The sequence below is a fragment of the Salmo trutta genome, chromosome 7 (genome assembly GCF_901001165.1).
Source record: "Salmo trutta chromosome 7, fSalTru1.1, whole genome shotgun sequence".
Taxonomy (NCBI): Eukaryota; Metazoa; Chordata; class Actinopteri; order Salmoniformes; family Salmonidae; genus Salmo; species Salmo trutta.
The window spans coordinates 46,523,804-46,546,239 of NC_042963.1; the positions used below are offsets into that span (position 1 = coordinate 46,523,804).

A 22,436-nucleotide genomic window follows, 5' to 3' on the forward strand; every position below is an offset into this window, starting at 1 on the left:
GCTCGGCCAATTGTTGGGGAGGGTTTTGAGGATGTGGTAGAAGTTAGTATGGATTTATTTTTTTATTCTCATGGTAGAACAGATTTGGGCAGATCATGATTGATCGTACTTTCCAGGACAATAGGTGGCGGCATGCACATAAACGATTGTTTGTGGACTGCAATGATCTCATAGAAGAAGAATAATCTTTGTTCAAGTGGAATAGGAAGTATCGCGAGATCAGCGGGGCAGAAGGGGAAAGAGGAAGAGCGTAGCTAGTTAGCGAACAAGCTTTATATTCGTTAATATTTACATAACATCCGATTTAGAAATCCAATTTTGTAATTATAAACATGTTGAGAGCCTAAGTATTAGTCGAACTACTGTCACACTACACAATGGATTCAAAGTCAATCAATCGGTCTCCGAGAGAAGGGGAGCTCGAAGACGGAGAGATCTGCGATGATGACACTGAGGAAAAGGTGTTTGCGCAGCAGCAGGGTAAAAAGAGGCCTAGTAGCATGAATAACAGCAACTCCTCACGGAATACACGAAAATCGAAACAACCGTCACGAACTTTACTACCTGTCGTGGGTAGCCAGCCTACAGATTTTCGACTTTTAATTCCATACAACCGCGGACCTCATTCGCACAGTTCCGGATTTACCGCAAACCACAGACAGCAAGGCGGACCAAGTGGACCCGACCGGCCGCCACTGGGACCACGCTGTGACCAGAGCCCGCGTTCCAGCTTCTGGGAACGAAGTCACACAGCCCTGGATCGATTGAGGCACCGGGGGAAACTAGATGATGGTCGCGGGGATTGGGGACGAGGAGCCTGGGGAGACGGGTGTGGGGGAGGGAGAGAGGCTGGTAGGCCTCCCCCTGGTCGTTATGGGCCCGGGGAGAATCACAGTAACAAGAAAGAATCTCCCTTGAGAAACAAACGTATCTTTTGGCATTCATCTCACATCTATGTGATTGTAAAGTGTGATACATTTGTTAGGCTTTTACCTTAACATTGTAACTACACATTGTAACATTTGTTTGGATGGTTGTAGCTTCTAGCCTTGAATAGGCCTTGATTTAAGTGTAGTCATATAGGCCTTCGATTTCAGTGTAGTCATAATGCATCTAACTAAAAATAGATCTGCCATTTTGCCATGACTTTTGATCATTAGACAGCATTCCCCTCCCTATCATCAAGGCTCAATTGATTAATAGTTTTTTTTATTAATCAAAAACAACATACCCAGTGTTATTGAGCTGGAAATGGGTTTTGGATTGAAATACATTTTGCTATTAGGGTCAAAGTCTGTAGTCTACCCATGTCATCAAACTCATAATCGTGCCTTTCCTTCACTCCCCGACCATAGAGAAGGTAATGATGGGGAGGAATCAGGTAAGAAACCAACAGATGATGCACAACAACAATGTTGCCAAAATCGAGAATGGGCTTGACGAGAGTTTTGAGGATCTGCTCACCAAGTACAAACAGATTCAGCTGGAGCTGGAATGTATTAGAAAAGAAGAGAACCTGGTTCTGAAGCCCAAAGACCTGCCTGCTCAGAACCAGTCTGAGGTCTCTGCAAGTATTCCCCAAACCGAGCCATTACTCGACGCTAACAGTATTCCCAATGAAGCCGCTGCAGAGGACCCTCCAGGCCCAGAGAAGACGGAGGAGAAAAGGGGTTTTCAGGCGTTCAATCTCAAACCTCTACGTCAGAAACTCCTCACTCCTGCAGAAATTGACGCGCTCAAAACAAAAACGGAAAAGAAAGATTCAGAGAAGGAAGACAGTGACATGGAAAAAGGTCAAGTTGAACCAGATGCTATCCCGGCTGCTACTCCCAAAGGTGTGTAACAACCACTATATAACACAACACTGCAGCAATGTGGTAACACAAACTGGCAACACCGTGAAGCAGATTTGACTGGACTATAATCAATAATGTATTGTTTTATTAGCCACAGTGTTAACACCCTGTGTGTGTTGTGTTCTGTCTTTCAGGAGAGGAGGAAAAAGATGGTGTGGAGAAAGAGGCAGACAAACAAGAGGGGGAGAAGGATGCAAAAATATGTTTGTGCTGTGGCAGGGAATCAGGTTCCCTGAAGAAAGAAGGTGAGAAGGATACAAAAGTGTGCTGTGTGTGCTGCAGCAAATCATCAGAGGACTCCGCTAAATCCCCTGTCAAGGTATGAACCTATTAAAAAAGGCAAATACTTTTTCTACTTACCCAGAGTCAAGTGAACTTGTGGATACCATTTTTATGTCTCTGCATACAGTTTGAATTAAGTTGAGGTTAGTTTCTGGAGCCATTGCTAAGTAGCGTTAGTGCAATGACTGGAAGTCTATGGGATCAGCTAGCTGATTGTGCTAACGCCAGTAGATCCCATAGACTTCCAGTTATTGCGCTAAAGCTAGTTAGTAATTCCAGAAACTAACTTCAACTTCCTTCAAACTACACACAGAGGTAGAAAAATGGTGTCTGTAGCTAGGTTTCCATCCAGTTGGCGACAGATTTTCATGTGACTATTCTAAAAGAAAATATGTTCATTAAACCGACACTTCCTGTTTCCATTACAGCTGTCGTGATTGTTTTTTTTTATATAGTATGACTTTACTCGCATAAAAACTGTGAATGGAAACATGGTTAATGAGTTCATCTGACTCTAGGTAAGTTAAAAACAAAACTATATATAAAAAAAAAACAATGGCTTCATAGCCAAAATCTCGAACTATCCCCTCAAGGCATGGATCAAGAGTAAGTGATTCAAGGCACAAATATTAACTTGAGATGTGTGTTTGCAGCTCTTTTGAACGTTTGTCCAAATGTCGATTGACACAATGTTTGAGTTGTGTGTATGTCAAGTTGGAATCTGGGTCATCCGGCCCTCCTCCACTGTCTCCCTGCAGCCTGAAGTGAAGGGGAGTAATGAAGATGAGGACCTGTCTGAGCTGCAGCTGCGTCTCCTGGCCCTGCAGTCAGCCAGCAGGAAGTGGCAGCAGAAAGAACAGCAAGTGATGAAGGAGAGCAAAGATAAGATCACCAAGGCCAAGCCCTCCCAGGAGAAGACCTCCAGTGCCAAACCACCAGAGAGGGGCAGAGTCACCACCAGGTCTGCCTCTGCTGCCTCGGAGAAGGCCAAAGCTCTGGCCAACAAGCCCCAGGAGAAGACCAAGGCTGGGGCAAAGCCTCCAGCGGAGAAGGGCAAAGCTCCAGTTAAGGGGTATCCAGGGAGGAAGACGGTCAGCCCAGGTGAGCAGGGTCTTTCTGCTTATTCAGATCCAAACTGTCCTCAATGTTGGTACCAAGCGTTCCATCACAATGACATTCTGGTTTTGGAAATGTTGGTCACATTTTGCTGCTTGTGTATTTTAATAATGTATTTTATCTCTGTAAATATTTATGTATTTTAGTGATCTGAAGTGATTGCCATTAAGTAAAGTAAATGGGTTTTGATCCCCTAGGCTCAGCAGCCAAGCAGGCGTTCCGAAAGCAGCAGCTAAGGACATGGAAGCTCCAACAGGAGAGAGACCAGGAGGAGCAGCGTAGACAGGAGGAGGAGGAACGCCGCCGGAGGGAGGAAGAGATCCGCAAGATCCGGGACCTTTCCAATCAGGACGAGCAGTACAACCGCTTCATGAAGCTGGTGGGCGGGTCCAAGCCACCGCGCAACCGGAGCAAGGTAAGACGGACGGGGAGAGAAAGACCTTGCCCCACTCCCAAGGCATTTCCTTTTAGGTTATCTGATTCCTTCAATTATATGTGAACCTTTTTTAAACTGTGTCTCTGCTTAACACCTGCAATGTGTTATGTGGGGTTCTTTCTCTTAACTCTATTGGAATAGAGCTCTCCTACATTACTGTCAGTAGCATGGACATGCAACACGATTGAAGAAGAGAGCATGTGAGAGACTGAAATGTCATTTGTCTATCTCAGTCCAAGGACAGTGACCACACCAGGAAGTCTTCTGGTAAACAGGGATTGGACACCTCAGGGAACCTCTACCAGTACGACAACTACGATGAGGTTGCCATGGATACTGATAGTGAGACCAATTCCCCAGGTGAGCAATCAGCTCACCTGCCAATGCACTCACTGCACTATTGAACATATCTGAAGGGATTTTATAGAACCCATCCAATATGGTGAAAGGATTGTTTATAGCTAAGGACATGGCCATTAATCCAGGCCTCTTGTTGCAATGTTTGACAGTTTTATTTCTATGGCTGAGTCTGATTGTCTAATATTCAGTTATTTTCTCTTTCAGCGTCTTCTCCAGTACATGATCCATTTGAGGTCCCAGGATGCTTCAGTCACATGCCCATGCCTTTCCGTATGGATTCCCCCACTCAATGCAGAATGGTATGTTCCACCCCAAACTCTAAACAAGGACTGTTTTATGCATTTGTTTTAGGGGTAACTAACAAGCTTCCTCTTTCTTTCCAGGATTTGGGACAGCCGCGTTTCCTGTCCGTCATTCCGTCTGCGCCCCCACCACCCTTACCCCCAATGCCCCCACCCCCAGATGAGCTGGAGCCGCCCCCAAAGCCGCCTTTTGCCGACGAGGAAGAGGAAGAGGAGATGTTGCTCAGAGAGACCTGCCTCATGTCCATGGCCAACAAGAAAGTTCCACTGCCCGAGGTATAACACTATAGATGGCTCCACAGGAGGACAAAGTGCCATGCCTGTGTTATCTGTATTGTGTTAGGAGTAGAGGGTTCCATTAAGTCCTAGTCATCCTCTGGAAAGTTAATTTGTCTCATCAGAAGATGCATATTTTTCACTCTTCTGTTAATTTACAAGTGTTAAACAATGTTGAAACGTATCTCGGTACCCTGATATATCAGATGGGAAACTCAGTCATGTCATTTTCCAGTTCTACAGCAACACTTTGTCTTTGAACAGTGGACTTGGTGAATCTGGCTTTAAAAATGTATTTCTCCCCTGTAGGATATGACCCTTGACAGCAGCCCCCCCTCTCCCTCCCTCCTGGTCAGTCTGGTCCAACCAGTGCCCAGGAGCAACCCTAGTGTGGTCAGCCTCAACACGGCACCCCAGCCTTGGAGCAACAAGTTCAGCCGAGGACACCACCTTCCCAGGCTACCACTGATGGTAAGGATAATACCATAGGAGGAAATCTAAACATTGAGTGATGGCCACATATCTGCCCTCCTAGCCAGGCGAAGAAACCTTAGAGATCCAAATAGTTCACGTTCCTTTACGTCCTGAAGAGCTTTCACTCTTTCAACCACAATTTTCTGGAATAGAGTTCATTTGGTGCCATTTGTTGACCTATATTCCAAACCGTTTCAAACACTCATGGAAATATGCAGAAAATGTCAGTGGATTTGTGAATGATTCTTCTCTCAATGGGAAAACTGTCTTGTCTTGCATGTGCTGAAAACATCTTTTAAAATATGCTCTTTTGAAAGATTTTAACTTCAAAGTCATATTTTCCAACAATGACATTCTACTTTTTTTCAGCTGAACTGTGTAAAACAGGGATTTGAGGCCATGGGTATCTTTGTGCTCAGTAACTCCATGTAGTGTCGTCTTATGAGAACAATGAGTTGGCACTCACTCTGATACTGCCATAGGCAACACGGGTGGGTCCCTAAGACCAGTACATTACAGCAGCACGTGTGCCCAATGACACCCGGCCTCTGTTCCCAGAGCGCTCTGGTTTCTCACCCATAAACAATAAGCTCACCTTAGACTGTATCCCAGTGTCCGTATTCACAAAGCTTCTCATCGTAGGAGGGCTGATGTAGGATTCATTTTGCCTTTCACATCATAATAAGACAGAGGTGACCTGATCCTAGATTAATTGATTTTGAGTTGTGAAGTCGGTGCCAACTCAAATCATCCGTTTTATTGTTTCCCCAGCTCCCACGGCACAAGGCGGTGGTGGTACAACTGAACGGTTCAGACGACAGTGACTCCGACATGGAGGCCTGCAGCAGCTCTACACAGACACAGTCTGTCTTTGGAGGCCTGGAGTTCATGATCAAGGAGGCACGCAGGAATGCAGAGGTAGGTACTTGTGTGTGTCCCAACAGTTTGGCCTCTGAGGACGACCTCTCAATTTATATATGAGTAGCAGAATCCTAATTTGAGATGTATAAATTGTATGTGGTTAAAGGGTGATGGCTGTAATTCTCTTTCTCTCTAAACTTCCAGGCAGCGAAGCCCAAACCGACTTCAGGACCTGAGAAGGAGAACAAGCCAGGCAGAACCCCGGAGGCTCTATCACAAGAGAAGAAGACGGAGTATCAGCTGCTCAAAGAACAAATAGCCAGGTATATTTTTTAAAGAGGATGGTCTGACAAAGTGAGATGTAGTTTTTCCACTCAAGCATCGTCTATGGGTATAAAATTCATTAACGATTCATTAACATTCAGTGCAATATTAATGGCACCAAAGTGAGAGAGGGTATTTCTTTAAAATGTCACTGATGGAACAGAGTGGACTGCATTCACTGAAATCTAAACAATCTGTTTTATTTGTTGTCTGATGTAAGTAGGGAGAAGCAGAAGATTCTGAAGGACCACAGTCCCCGAGGTGTGCCCTCTCCTGCAGGCTCTGATCCCGATGTGGACTTCGCTGCCAAGGCAGCGGTCGAGCTGCAGCTGACCGAGGCAGAGACTAGGCTGACCAAACACGGGTGAGGCCCTCAAACACCAGAAGGGAAAAAACACCTAGATGAAGTCTGATACCCAAACACAATGGTATTTTAACTTCTTGGGGCTATGTGGGACGTTAGCGTGCCACCCGTGGCGCACCCTATCAACAGCAGGTGCATTTCAAGAGCGGCAAATTTGAAACCAAAAAAATGTAAAAATTCTAATTTCTCAAACATACAACTAACTTACAGCCTTTGAAAGATAAACATCTCCTTAATCTAACCACGTTTTCCGATTTCAAAAAGGTTTTACGGGGAAAGCATAAAGTTAGGTTATGTTAGGAGAGTACATTGACAATAGCTGTGTGTAGTGTATTGTCGATTCAAAGACAGGCGTCACCAAAACCATAAAATCAGCTAAAATTATGCACTAACCTTTTACAATCTCCATCAGATGACACTCCTAGGACATTATGTTAGACAATGCATGCATTTTTAGTTCTATCAAGTTCATATTTATCTAAAAACAGCGTTTTACTATGGCGTTGATGTTCAGGAAATCGTTTCCCTCCAATACCGGCAGTCAAGTCATGACAACAAAATAATTAATTAATATTAGAAAACATTGGTAAAATATTATATTGTCATTCAAAGAATTATAGATTTACATCTCTTGAACGCAATGGACTTGCCAGATTTAAAATTAACCTTACTGGGAAATCACACTTTGCAATAATCTGAGCACTGCGCCAGAAAAATACGCATTGCGATACAGACTAACCGCCATGTTGGAGAGATCTAAAATCGAAAATACTATGTAAATAATCCATTACCTTTGATTCTCTTCATCAGATGTCACTTCCAAAGAATCCCAGGTCCATAACGAATGTAGTTTTGTTCAAAAAAGCTCATAATTTATGTCCAAAAACCTCCGTGTTGTAGCACATGATCTAAGCCAGCCGGACTTCACTTCAAGAACGGAAAAAATATATTTACGTTCGTTCAAACATGTCAAACGTTGTATCGCATAAATCATTAGGGCCTTTTTTAACCAGAACATGAATAAAATTCAAGGCGGACCATTGGGTTCTCTTTTAAAACGTTTCGGAATGAGAGTACCCACCATCAACTCGAGCGCCAGGTGTCTAATGGGCCATCACGTTCCATGGCTCTTATTCGGTCAGATCTCACTGTAGAAGACTCAAAACACTTTGTAAAGGCTGGGGACATCTTGTGGAAGCAATAGGAAGTGCCAAAATATTCCTCAGCCCCTTTGTTTTTCAATGGTATAGGCTTAAAGTCAATTCAACACATCAGGTATCCACTTCCTGTCAGAATCTGTCTCAGGGTTTTGCCTGCCAAATGAGTTCTGTTATACTCACAGACACCATTCAAACAGTTTTTGAAACTTTAGGGTGTTTTCTATCCATATATAATAAGTATATGCATATTGTAGTTACTGGGTAGGATTAGTAACCAGATTAAATCGGGTACATTTTTTTATCCAGCCGTGAAAATACTGCCCCCTATACCCTAACAGGTTAAGTAAATGTCTCATATTAGGGAATTACTTGGACTTATGGTTTTCCATCTCTCTCCCTTCCGCTCACTCTACCCCTCCTCCTCTCAGGAACCTGCTCCTGAAGGATGAGGCCATCCTGAGGCAGCTCTTACAGCAGGAGCAGAAGAAGGAGGAGGCATTGAAGGCAGCTGAGGCCAAAGTGGCCAAGCTCAAAGAACAGCTCCTGGCCTCAGAGAAGATAGTCAGTGCCAACAAGACCCTCCTCAACAGACTCCAGGAACAGGTGGGAGTTAAGAGCCAGGAAGGAACCCAGAGGGAATGAAACTCAATGGGAATGAGCTGTGAAGTAAATTCCTAGCTGAAGTATTTGCGCCTGGGTGGCCATGTTTATAGCAATGAGTCAGATGGCTGAGAGTGGAAGCTGAGTGATGAATAGGAGTTGTTTCTCCTGGTAATGTTTGGGGAAAATGCCAAGCTAAAGGAATGTCTGTAAAGGACAAGACATTTCATTCTGTTCTTTTTTTCCGTTGCCTTTGGAAGTGTATATAGCAGGTGTGGTCATGCCAACCCTCCTCCTTGGAGAGATACTCGGTGTGCTGGCTTTCACTCAACACCTGATTCAGCTCACCAAGGTTCTGATGAGGTATGTGTATGTATACATCTCATTTGTTACCACCCTTTTAAAGTCTGTCATGCATGTTCCCACCCTGTAGGTTCATCGTGTTCAGCACCGCGTGTCAGTGAAGCAGAACCACAGCCTGAAGCTGGAGGAGGTGCTGGTCCAAGCCCAGGCCGCCGCAGGCAGAAAGCCAGGCGGTCAGAAACGACGCACGGACATCAGCCACTCCTCGGTGAGCACCGTACCACATCTTACCGACCCCGCACTTTATCATGCCAGGGCCCTTGTTGATTGATAAAGCACAGAAATGTGTTCAACAAGGACATGTCGACTAGGGAACATCATAAATTGCTTTGAAGCGGAAAATGACTCTTATTGGACTTATTGTTCTAACACTTCCTCTGTTTCAAAATGTATATTCCCATTTCCTTTCTACCAAACACCAACCAGCTGTAAGTAAAGGCTGGAGTTCTCTAATCTATCTTTCTGCCCACCCTCCATTCTTCAGCCTGTGAAACGCCTGTGTGTGGAAGTCTCCGTCGCTCCCCGTGGCTCAGAAAGGCACTTTGCAGACCTCCTTGCCCAGAAGCAGCGTCTGCAGCAGCTGGAGTCAGAATACGCCCTCAAGATCCAGAAACTAAAGGAGGCCCAGGCCCTCCACAACAGAGGGGCGGTCCCTGAACCCCCTCCACCCCAGGCCGCCTCCACCCCTCTCCCCAGGGCTCGCCACCCCAGCATTCCCCCCACCAGCCCCTTCCCCCTGCCCCAGCCCTCCCTGCATGACCTCACCCAGGATAAACTCACCCTGGTCAGCAGCGAAGACCCCACCGAGACGGAGGAGAGCGACTTGGAACCTACCGCCACAGCCAGGCCCTCGGCCCAGAGTGTTCGTAGACGCTCCTTCAGAGAGACCGGCTCCTTCACCAAGCCTAAGCTGGACTCTGGTGGGACTGTGCTGGTCAAGGATAGTCCAGCCAAGCCAGTCAGGGTTAAGGCCTCGGGTCCCGGGGAGCTGTTCCTGGGGATAGAGGTGGAGGCCCTGCAGAGGAGGGACCAGCAGCAGGCCAGGCTGGGAGAGCTGCTGCTGGGGGAACTACGGGCACTAGGAGGCACTGTGGAGAAACCCCCTTCTGGGAAGGTAAACCATAATATATCACTTTAACTGGCCCCACGAACACTGAATTCAAATTCCCTTTCGTTGTGGTTTAAAAAATGCTGTCTTGACAGTTTTCTTATTTGGTTGATATGTGCAGTTACTGTAGCATACAGCACACTTGTCGGGTCTAAAACGGTTTTTCATTTATTCTCCATGGTTGAGAGACTGAAATGTTTGTTCATTACTTTGATGTGCAGGGGATATCGGAGGATGTGGACACCATGGTCGCCCAATCAGGCCGTGCCGAGCTGAAGCCGGTCCCGTTTGGACCATATCGCAGCCCTCTCCTGGTCTTCAAGTCTTATCGGTAGGTGGCTGGTTCACTGCTAGGGTTGCTCCCAATTACTAGTGTCAAGAACAACACCCTGCCATCAATCAAACCTTTTCATCTTGTCCCTTTCTTCAGGTTCAGTCCATACTTTCGGACCAAGGAGAAGTTATCACTCAGTTCTGTGTCTTACAGTAATGTTGTAGTGCCCAAAAAGTGTTTCTGTCGCTTTGACCTCACGGGCACATGCAATGACGATGACTGCCAGTGGTAAGTCATTCCTCCTAGTGTGTGTGTGTGTGTGTGTAAACAGGCATGTGAATATAGACTCATGTCTGTTTCATTATAACTAACCAACCTCTCCCTTTGGGTGATCTGATCTATGTTTCTAGGCAGCACATGAGAAACTGCACTTTTGGTGGAAACCAGCTGTTCCAGGATATCCTGTCCTACAACCTGGCTCTGATTGGCTGCTCTGAGAGCAGTACTACTGATGTCATCAATGTTGCCACAGGTAACAGAACCACACTGCCACCTGGCAATATTTAAATACCACTGAGCTTAGAATGTATGTATTGGTGATTGATAGATTCCAAAATTCACTATTTCATGATAAATACATGAGGCTTTTACTGACTGGTTGATTGGTTGTCCTATTTTCAGAGAAGTATATAAAACAGCTCTTTGGGTCTAACAACGATCGCATGGGGATGGACCAGAAGGCTGTTCTACTTGTCAGCAAAGTGAACGAAAGCAAAAGACATGGTGAGATTTCCATAACATTCCTACTCTATCGTTACACTCAGCAGTTAGGGTTGAACACACTATGGAGCAGTTGATCTCTTTTAGAAAATGTTCAAGAATAGAACCCTTCTGACTTGTTCAACTTGTGTTTTGTCTAGTCCCTCCCTTCACCACGTGTAAGGATCTCAGGAGGTGGAGGCCTCAGCCCGCTCACCAGGCCAGCCCAAACACAGGGGACGACAGCTGGGACGAGAGTAGAGACACTGGTCCAGTCAAATACGGTGAGAACTGGTTAGTCAGTAGGCTCATCTCCTAGCAACAAGCCAGTCTTCCAAGCAGAATTACAACTCATCTGAAGCACGGTGTAAATAATGGAAGCAGCACTAACAGTGGTCGCTTCTCTTCAGTTGTGCAGAACTGGAGATCTGACCTTTAACCTCTGCTGTTTGTCTGTTTCCTTCCTTGTCACAGATGGTTGTTCCAAGAGAAGTCTGTCTGCTGCCCTGGATGTGTGTGTGACCCCAGACGACAAGCGCTACTTCATTAGTGAAACTGACGACATATCTAACCTGGAGACCAGTGTCCTGGAGAGCCCCCGCAACACACAGCTCTGGATCAAACTGGCCTTCAAATACCTCAGCCAGAAGGAAGCGTAAGTGGATGCCCCTCAAATACAGACCCTCTGGTGTGTTAAGTTGCGTCACTGAGTGTATTTTTAACCTTAACCTGGTTTAGGCTGAATGGAAAATGCAAATGGATTTGTATTTATTATGGATCCCCATTAGCTGCCAAAGCAGCAGCTACTCTTCCTGGGGTCCAGCAAAATTAAGGCAGTTTATACAATTTTAAAAAAACATTAGAATACATTCACAGATTTCACAACACACTGTGCCCTCAGGTCCCTACTCCACTACCACATATCTACAGTACTAAATCCATGTATGTATATGTTTGTTGCTTCACGTTCCCCGCTGTTCCATAAGGCGGGTTTTTCTTAATCCGTTTTTTAAAATCTAATTTTACTGCTTGCGTCAGTTACTTGATGCGGAATAGAGTTCCATGTAGTCATGGCTCTGTGTGCTTCCCATAGTCTGTTCTGGGGACTGTGAAGAGACCTCTGGTGGCATGGGTGTCAGAGCTGTGTGCCAGTAGTTTAGACAGACAGCTCGGTGCATTCAACATGACAATACCTCTCATAAATACAAGTAGTGATGAAGTCAATCTCTCCTCCACTTTCAGCCAGGAGAGATTGACATGCATATATGATGTGATATGCAATATAATGTGTTATGTTGCTTCCTTGTAGGTCAGCGGCTGAGTGCCTGGACGCTTCGTTGAACACTCTGTCTCGGGCCCTGGAAGACAACCGGGACAACCCAGAGATCTGGTGCTATTACCTGTCTCTGTTCTCCCGCCGAGGGAAGAGGGATGAGGTGCAGGAGATGTGTGAGATGGCTGTGGAGCACGCCCCCGACTACCAAGTCTGGTGGAGTGTAAGTTCTCATGTCCAACCAACCCTCTGACGACCTACTGTGGGGCTTTTCCTCTACAGGGCTTTGTGTGTCCATCTCTGAGGCTTGGCTGTAGAGCGCATAATTCAGGACCTTTGGTTTCACAGTCCTGATGGTTTTTATTTCCCTTGGACATTGATGTTATTGATTGGCTGAAGATGACCACACATCTGGTCTCCCAGGTAGAAGTGAGTCCCTTGTTAAATAGCACAGAGGAATATCAGCAGGACTGGATGTAACCGCTGTCTTTTCCCCTTCCCTAGTACCTAACCACGGAGAGCTTGTTTGAGGGGAAGGACTATGTGTGTGGTCGTCTGCTGCAGTGCCTGCTGGACTGTACAGGGACTAGTGGTCTCTCTGAGAGGCTGTCCTTCCAGCTGTTGGAGTCTCTACTCTACAGGGTCCAACTCAGTGTGTTCACAGGTCGGCTACAGAATGCCCTGGCCATCCTACAGGTAAGAGACTGCAAAAAAGTCAGTCTTGAGCGCCACCAATATAGCTGCATACATCAATATTCGGTTCCAAGCCATATGACACCTTACTGCTACAATCAGGCCAAACAAACTCATGCCTCTTAGATTAGCTGCTGCTATACAAAATGCACAATGTACCCAAGATGCTCAAGGGTGAACGATAACCTGTTCATTTCAGAATGCCTTGAAGTCAGTCACTGAGCGGTGCATTGCTGATTACCTGACCATAAGTGACCGTTGCCTGGTCTGGCTGTCCTTCATCCACCTGACGGAGTTTGACCGCCTGCCGGCCAGTCTGTACGACCCGGCTAACTCTAACCCCTCCAGGGTGGTCAGCATCGAGGCCTTCGCCCTCCCCTGGAGAACACCGCTCGATGTCCGCACAGAGCCTGACACACTAATCGCTGTGTTCGAAGGTGAGCCGTCACCATGGACACGGGGTTCAACTACACCCACGTAGAAACTGTCCATGCTTTTCCAGGTCTCCTACTTAGCTTTTTCACACAATTATGTAGACTTTTTCCACAGTTGCTCATGGCAGTTTGTAGGTTATTTGGACATAGCACAACTGGAAGAATAATAGTTCTATTTCTGCTCAGTCAGTAGGCTTCAGTTTCTCTGGCACAGTAGATCTGTAAATGTAGTGGACAGCTGAGAGCGAGGGGCATTGATTTCATACTGGTTTGTTCTACCCTTTAGATGCACTGCGTCAGTGCACAGACCAGACTCTGCCTCCCAGTGAAAGAACCCTGGCCTGTCTGCCTCTACACACTAACCTCATCACTGCCTATAGCCTGCTGGGAAGGTAAGCTCAACGCTGGCATTCTGCTAGCTGTGTGTGTGCGCGCCGAACCCAATAAATTCAGGCTTGTGTGTTTGGGCATGCAAGGTGTTAACCCTTTACATTCGTACCTGTATACAGGTTAGAAAGGGCAGATCTGGGCACGAACAAGTGGTTAAATTGGAACGTAGTGGCTGTACAGTAACGTGCTAGAAATGACATCAGAGCTCAGCCTCTGTGCTTCACCGTTCTGAACTTGAGCACCGCACACGACAAGAAGTTTCCCCCATCCCTCCGGCTAATTTGGCAACTTTAGAAGAAAAAAATGGTTGTCTGAGTGAAATGCTGTAAATTAAGAGGACTTAATGTATTTTGAAAGATGAGATGTTGAGGATTATAATAAATAGCACTTTGATGTCATACAAGCAGCCAAACACCCGGGAGTCCAAATGTGCACTTCACGTTTCCACATCATAAAACTCATGTCATATAGTGTCAACGTTTATGATCACTATGTTTGATGTACAGTTACAAGATGACATGGCGTCATACCCTGAGTTGTTCTGAACAGAATAAGCTTGTTTGTTTATTGTGATGAACATTTGCCACGGCACACGTACCTGAATGAGCTCAGGACTCATTTCTTTGGGCACCAGAATTGCGATCTGTTTCTCTGAATTGCCAGAATGCTCTGAATTGCCTTGTGAAAGCCTAACACCGCATCATAGTATTTTATAACTTATAAAAGTCATATTGGCCTCCCGAGTAGCGCAGCGGTCTAAAGCACTGCATCGCTACAGATCCTGGTTCGATATTGGGCTGTCGCAGCCGGCCGCGACTGTGGACACACACGCAGTCATGAGGTGACGCAGGGGAGGGTTTGGCCAGCCGGGATGTCCTTCTCCCATTGCGCACATGCACGCTGACACGGTCGCCAGGTGTACGGCGTTTCCTCTGACACATTGGTGTGGCTGGCTTCTGGGTTAAGCGTGCTTAGTGTCAAGAAGCAGTGTGGGCTTGGCGGGGTTGTGTTTTGGAGGACGCATGGCTCTCGACCTTCGCCTCTCTCGAGTCCGTACGGGAGTTGCAGCGATGGGACAAAATAAAAATCATACTGGCTTTGAAACCACACCCACCTGACCTAGATTGCGATTTACAATGGAGCGTTTTTGGATTGCGTAAACAACAGTAATTGTGATGGCTTGTTCTAGTTCCTCAATGGCACTGCTAGGCAAGCTCATCAAAGCACCTTATCGAGTAATGACTCTGTCATAAGCGCATTGAAATTGCTTAGGAACTGTGAATACTTTGGAGAGGTGTGTGGCCACTTGTAGACACCAGTTAGTCCTCTCCCTCAACCTTGTCATTTTGTTGTTGTGTTGCACCTACCCCACATTTTCCAGGAATATTTTTATGTTAATGAATGTATCCAGAATATTTTCTGATTTTGTTATCAACAAATGTGGTAAAAAGTGCATGCTTTTTTAAAATGCTCATAAAATCAAGTGTTGTTTGGATTCAGTCTTGTCAGGCAAACTGTGTACTCACCTTTTGGTCTAATCATTTTCCCAATAGCTCCAAACTGTTCTCTTTCAATAGCTCATATTTCTTCTGTAAGAAACATTTCAATTTACCACTATCCATATAGGCAAATTCCAACGAGTGTATAAGGTTAGTGTGTGTTTTTGTGGTTGTCGTTGAACTCTACTAATGTTTCTGCTAGTCTTAACAGAAACGTAATCAAACTGACTTGCACCCTGTAGGTACGATGCAGGCCTGGAGCTGTGTGAGTCCCTGTTGGCACTGTGCCCGCATTCATGTGCCCTGTTAGATGCCCTGTCAGGCCTGTACGTGGGGAAGGGGGACGGTGAGCAGGGTGTTGGGGTGTGGCTACGGGCACTGTCCCAGTGTCCACACAACGCAGAGGTCTTCTACCACACCTGCAAGTTCCTCATGGCTCAGGTCAGTTTCCCTGTCAGTGTGCTGTGTGGATCTCCTTTTTAATACAACTTTAATACAACTTTATGTATCCATCCCCGTAGGGCCAATTTAAGCAAGGCATAGTCCATTTACATTTAACTGTCATTCTGTGTCTTCTCAACTAACATTCTCCACAGGATTCACAGAAGATTTTTGAAATGACAAGACATTTTACCGTACTATTTAAGAGCTGAATCCTTTCCATATTTCGCTCGAGTTTCTCATGTTGCTTGTACACAGTTTCCAGCATGACTTACAGTGAGAGGAAAAAGTATTTGATCCCCTGCTGATTTTGTACGTTTGACCACTGACAAAGAAATGATCAGTCTATAATTTTAATGGTAGGTTTATTTGAACAGTGAGAGACAGAATAACAAAAAAATCCAGAAAAACGCATGTAAAAAATGTTAGAAATTGATTTGCATTTTAATGAGGGAAATAAGTATTTGACCCCTCTGCAAAACATGACTTAGTACTTGGTGGCAAAACCCTTGTTGGCAATCACAGAGGTCAGACGTTTCTTGTAGTTGGCCACCAGGTTTGCACACATCTCAGGAGGGATTTTGTCCCACTCCTCTTTGCAGATCTTCTCCAAGTCATTAAGGTTTCGAGGCTGACGTTTGGCAACTCGAACCTTCAGCTCCCTCCACAGATTTTCTATGGGATTAAGGTCTGGAGACTGGCTAGGCCACTCCAGGACCTTAATGTGCTTCTTCTTGAGCCACTCCTTTGTTGCCTTGGCCGTGTGTTTTGGGTCGTTGTCATGCTGGAATACCCATCCATGACCCATTTTCAATGCCCTGGCTGAGGGAAGGAGGTTCTCACCCAAGATTTGACGGTACGTGGCCCCGTCCATCGTGCCTTTGATGCGGTAAAGTTGTCCTGTCCCCTTAGCAGAAAAACACCCCGAAAGCATAATGTTTCCTCCTCCATGTTTGACGGTGGGGATGGTGTTCTTGGGGTCATAGGCAGCATTCCTCCTCCTCCAAACACAGCGAGTTGAGTTGATGCCAAAGAGCTCCATTTTGGTCTCATCTGACCACAACACTTTCACCCAGTTGTCCTCTGAATCATTGGCAAACTTCAGACGGGCATGTATATGTGCTTTCTTGAGCAGGGGGACCTTGCGGGCGCTGCAGGATTTCAGTCTTTCACGGCTTAGTGTGTTACCAATTGTTTTCTTGGTGACTATGGTCCCAGCTGCCTTGAGATCATTGACAAGATCCTCCCGTGTAGTTCTGGGCTGATTCCTCACCGTTCTCATGATCATTGCAACTCCACAAGGTGAGATCTTGCATGGAGCCCCAGGCTGAGGGAGATGGACAGTTCTTTTGTGTTTCTTCCGTTTGCGAATAATCGCACCAACTGTTGTCACCTTCTCACCAAGCTGCTTGGCGATGGTCTTGTAGCCCATTCCAGCCTTGTGTAGGTCTACAATGTTGTCCCTGACATCCTTGGAGAGCTCTTTGGTCTTGGCCATGGTGGAGAGTTTGGAATCTGATTGATTGTTTCTGTGGACAGATGTCTTTTTATGCACTCCCTTTAAGAGTGTGCTCCTAATCTCAGCTCGTTACCTGTATAAAAGACACCTGGGAGCCAGAAATCTTTCTGATTGAGAGGGGGTCAAATACTTATTTCCCTCATTAAAATGAAAATCAATTTATAACATTTTTGACATGTGTTTTTCTGCATTCTTTTGTTGTTATTCTGTCTCTCACTGTTAAAATCAACCTACCATTAAAATAATAGACTGATCATTTCTTTGTCAGTGGGCAAACGTACAAAATCAGCAGGGGATCAAATACTTTCTTCCCTCGCTGTAGCTAGCCTGTCTCATGTATCTCTGAACAGGAGAAGTCCAGTTGCATCGCTTCTCTGTTCCGGGGGTTCGTCCTGTCTTTCTGTGACGAGGAGAGAAGTGACCAGCAACCTGTGGATGTGCTACGGTTAGTAATTTTCTCCTCCAACTTAAGCAGAAATGAATGTCCTAACTCTTAAAACGTCAGAAACAACCTGACTTTTTGTAAACGAAGTTGCTTCCTTTCTGTAGTGGTATACGGTTGAATGTTCCATGAATTAATGTGATCTCCACTTCTTTTCAAGGTACATCCTTGGTATTCCAACAGAGGATATCCTAAGAGGCCCAGTTATCAAAAAACAACTTAAAGAGCAGCTTAGCCACCAGATGCCTTACCTAAACCTCGTCCATTGGTAAGTATTGTGACGTGATTTGCACTACACGGAAGCCCAGCTCTTATTCTTCTATGGCAGTTCAATGTACCGTCGTTAACATTTATAATAAGGTTAGAATAGATGATTAAAAATGTAGAAATACAAGAAGACACGACGACAGTTGGGCTTCCTGATCATAATCATGTTTTACAGTTAGACAATATTTCACTTTTTGGTGTCTTGTCTTGCAGTCTGTGGCAGTGGGTGCACGGTAACGTTGGGGAGGCGATGGAGGCGTTTGAGAGAGCCCTCGGAGCCGTAATGCAGCTAGATGTTCTTCACAAGCTGTGGTTAGAGTGAGTCTTGTCTTACAACAAGTCCTCAGCATGCGTCCGTTGCATTCAGCCTCTCACCCACCATTGTCATCCATAAGGATAGTACTATCATCCCATGGGGTGAACGGGACACGTCTGAAGAGGGTCTAACCATACATAACAAGCCAGATTGGAAGATCCTTATAGCAATGATGATAGGCACATATAAAATAAAAGGGCCTCGAGGTAGTACAAGCTTTAATCAGAATGACATTTAATCTGATCAGACCACAGTGTGGTTGGTTAGCAGCTAGCCTCTGAGGGGCTGCCATAGGAATGTCATGTCCACACATCCAGGTGGGGGAGGCCCAGAGACATAAACCAACTAACAGTCTAACTGTTCTCTCTCCAGTTATCTCCTCTTTACCAGCAGTAAGCTAGCTGGGAGCCCCTCCTACAGCAGAGAGCTCCGGGTGTTATCAGACCTGGTTCAGCGTTGTCTAGTAACTGTCCCGTCTAGGCTTGAGGTACCGTTCAGCTCGGCCCAGTACTGGAACTGCTTCAGATTTCACAACAAGGTAGGTAACTGGGTCATGTTCAGCAGGGAATAACATTGTGAACGTTCTGATAGAAATATACACAGTGTACAAAAAATATTTTCATGACAGACTGACCAGGTGAAAGCTATGATCTCTTATTGATGTAACCTTCAGTCAGTGTAGGTGAATGGGAGGAGACAGGTTAAATAATGATTTGTGAGCCTTGAGACAATTGAGACATGGATTGTATGTGTGCCATTCAGAGGGTGAATGGGCAAGACAAAAGTTTTAAGTGCCTTTGAACAGGGTATGGTAGTAGGTGCCAGGCGCACCGGTTTGAGTGTGTAAAGTTTTAAGTGCCTTTGAACGGGGTATGGTAGTAGGTGCCAGGCGCACCGGTTTGAGTGTGTAAAGAACTGCAACGCTGCTGGGTTTTTCACACAACAGTTTCCCGTGTGTATCAACAATGGTCCAACACCCAAAGGACATCCAGCCAACTTGACACAACTGTGGGAAGCATTGGAGTCAACATAAGCCAGCCTCCCTGTAGAACGCGTGACACCTTGTAGAGTCCATGCCCTGATGAATTGAGACTGTTTTAAGGGCAAAATGTAACTCTATTAGAAAGGTGTTCCTAATGTTTTGTACACTCGGTGTATAATGTAGATCAAACATACCTCTCTGAAATGTAAAATAAGCAATCATGTCAGCTCATTCCGATCTGCAAAGTTTGCCTACGGGCTTTGTCTTCCCCATACTTGTCCACCTACATTAACCGTATGCCATGGACCAGATCACTCCAGATGGCAGAAATCAGTGGAGGTTGGTGGGAGGAGCTATAGGAGGATATGCTCATTGTAATGACTAGAATGGAATGGTATCAAACATATGGAAACCACATCCGTTCCGTTGATTCCATTCCAGACATGACAATGAGCCTGTTCTATAGTCCCCCCCCCCCCCAGCTTCTATTGCCAGAAATCCACCTAACCCCTCAGATCCTGCGTATGTCAGCAATTGACTCTCCTTGAATTGATAGCGTTTCACTTTTGTCGGTTAGTGGCATTGTTTGCGTCTTTAATTTAAACGTGTTCATATTTGCAAACCTCTAGACTTGTGCTCGGCAGGTTGTCTCCCACTACCTGAGCTGTCTGCCTCATACCCAGCACCCTCATGTCCTGGAGAGACTACGATACACCATGCCCACCAATGCTGAACTTGCCCTGAGGTACCCAAAGCACCCGATAGACACAGCAGACTAACTAGGAGCCAATTGTAGCTAACTAGTTCTGCTTGCTTGGACATGGACAGAGGGTTATAGGAGGTTGAAATCTATTCCAGTTGGAATGATGTTTTGGCGAATTGTTATTGTTAAACTGTAGACTGCTGGGTATATTAGTCACTATGGTTATGTCTGCAGTTATCTGTGGAATATGTTAGTGTTATGGCTAGGTCTAATATTTCTTGTCTTGGGCCTGTAATGTGCAGACGGTTTGATTTGTTGTTGTATAGGTTGCTGCATCAAGAATGGCAGGATGGAAACATAGAACATCTGAAATTCCAAGCCAGAATGTTGAGCAGTAGCGTTCCAAACTGTCTGGCCAACTGGAAAATGTAAGTCCAACTCTCCTCTTCGCTGAACAGCACTTGTGCTGCTGGTATGGCAACAAGGTGAATATTTTTTTCTAGATGGATTCTCACGGTTCTAATGCACTTATCAAATACAAAATGTGGCTTCTGTCCGACTTCAATCGCAGCTTTGAAAAGCTGCTGCACAGGCACTTGAATAGCAGGCAATTCCTGCTATTCAAGTGCTGACAGGCTTTTGTGCTGTGTGTTTTTCGGCAGAGTGATCGCTGTGGAGAGGGAACTAAAGGAGCGCTCCGAGGTGAGTTAGTAGGGGTGGGTGGGCAGGGGGGAATGAAAGGAGTAGGGGCAGTGAGACGGTTGAGTAATAGACTGCTAAAGGAGTGGATGGGTGAAGGTAGTAGTTTAGGAGAGGAATATTGACATGGAGGGAGGGAGGACTGTAAATCAGCAGGGCCTGGTTTGGATGGAAAGTAAATGATGCATGTTGGTCTGTTGATGATTCTGTGTTGCTGTCACAACCTCTTGTGTGTCGGTGTTACACTTTGCATATTTACCTTGACCCAGCTGTCCCATGATCTTCCCTTCATTTTGTTGTAATCTATTTCTTCCCTACAGGCTATTATCAGTGTTCGCCACAATGTAATGTATGACAGTTAAAAGGCTTCCATCTGACCACGGTGACAAAATGGAATGGTTGGATGTTGTTTGGTGTATTAGAGAGTAAAAACTATACTAGTCACTAAAACCACTGACCTTATTCCATGCTCTTTCTCCTGTTTTGTCCTTGTCCTCCGCTAAACTGACATGTGGCTCCCCCGTTTGGTGTTTTCCTTTGTTGTAGGTCCGGCTTCTTTATCAGCAAGCCCTGCAAAACCTTCCACTGTGTGCCACCCTATGGAAAGATGTAATTCCCCATTCCGTTACTATCTCTCTAACACACACACCTCAGCAACAACAAAAACGTTTTTACTTTTTTGTTCCACCTGGCAGATAATACACGCATGTTCAACTACCCATCCTTCCCCTTCCCTCTCCTCTCTGTCCCTTTCCAGCGCCTGCTGTTTGAAGCTGCGGAGGGAGGTAAAACTGATAAACTGAGGAAACTTGTTGACAAGTGTCAAGAGGTGGGAGTGAGTCTAAGTGAGGCCCTAAATTTATGCTCGAGCAAAACGGAGGGAGAGGAGCACTGAGGATCAAAAAAACTAGATTCAATCTATCAGACCAGACCACTGCCTAGTTTAGCCAGATAAGGGCAGACTGCTGCTAGCTGTCTTAGCAGCCCTCCCGCAGTAGCACTCTCCCTGGGCGGTCGGGAGGTGTCCGGTCATCCCTGAAGCCAATGAATGAACTCCCTCCTCCCTGTCCAAACTCTGGGCCACGCACTCAGGGTTCTATCACCTAACATCATGTACGTAAGTATAGACCTGCTAACTAAGTGACATCTTTGCTGTTCTGTTTTTAATTTACATGTTATTTTTTTTCTTCTTACTGTCAATTTTAATTTGGCTTTTATTTTGACCTTTATGTACGGGGTTGGAGGAGTTGACAGACTGACATCCTGACAGGGATGTTGACGTACGTCTGTCTTGAGTGTTTTTTAAAGGATGTTTTCCCCCAATAGTAACGCTCGCTGCCTCTCTCTACAGTGTGTAACTGTGTTCTCCAGTGTCTTCCCAGGGAAGAGAGAAATGACTCGTTTATTTCCATATTTGTTTTAAGTGATAAAAACAAAAAAGTGACCACATGAAATGGCCAGCCATGGTGACAACAAAATGGCTGCCTGCATAAGTATTTCTATTTGGCCTCTATCATCACTGACACGTTTATTTTTGAGACTGCCAGCCACAGACTGCTGAATGCTGTGATCTCCTTTCCGCCAGTCGACCAGCGGGGAAGATCCTTTAAACGCATCACTAGGCGAGGATAGTCAAACATTTACTAGTTTAAATGTTCTCATGTGCAATTTTGTTTTTGTAAAAATATATTATAATGGTTGAGTATTTGAGAGGAGCCAAGGATGAAAGTATTTCAACTGTTTTTGTATGTTGAAATTGAATGTGTTTATATTAAATAATTTTCTAATTTATTCTGTTCTGTCTTCATTTGCTTTAAGATTTGGTTGGGTTTGGGCAAAGAGGGAACCTTGTCAACTGGAGTG

At 45.4% G+C, this 22,436-nt stretch overlaps 1 protein-coding gene across 3 annotated transcripts; it reads left to right on the top strand.

The window, feature by feature from the left end:
- Positions 1-209: 209 nt before the first annotated feature.
- On the top strand, positions 210-22,364 carry LOC115197533 (zinc finger C3H1 domain-containing protein). Of its 3 annotated transcripts, none has more exons than XM_029759163.1 (35): positions 210-927; positions 1,356-1,835; positions 1,991-2,175; positions 2,897-3,239; positions 3,452-3,669; positions 3,924-4,050; positions 4,255-4,349; positions 4,434-4,628; positions 4,938-5,099; positions 5,874-6,020; positions 6,168-6,286; positions 6,508-6,651; positions 8,240-8,414; positions 8,845-8,982; positions 9,259-9,888; positions 10,104-10,213; positions 10,313-10,444; positions 10,567-10,688; positions 10,838-10,939; positions 11,077-11,199; positions 11,390-11,570; positions 12,225-12,411; positions 12,693-12,884; positions 13,081-13,318; positions 13,602-13,707; positions 15,447-15,645; positions 17,515-17,609; positions 17,767-17,874; positions 18,087-18,191; positions 18,562-18,727; positions 19,816-19,916; positions 20,201-20,302; positions 20,537-20,576; positions 21,120-21,182; positions 21,331-22,364. In XM_029759163.1, the coding sequence occupies exons 1-35, from the start codon at positions 378-380 to the stop codon at positions 21,466-21,468; spliced, it is 6,318 nt and encodes a 2,105-aa protein (XP_029615023.1). In that variant the 5' UTR covers positions 210-377; the 3' UTR covers positions 21,469-22,364. The 3 variants fall into 3 exon arrangements, with proteins under 3 accessions (XP_029615023.1, XP_029615025.1, XP_029615026.1); XM_029759165.1 differs by having other exon boundaries at positions 6,511-6,651; XM_029759166.1 differs by having other exon boundaries at positions 3,924-4,032.
- The last annotated feature ends 72 nt before the right edge of the window (positions 22,365-22,436 follow it).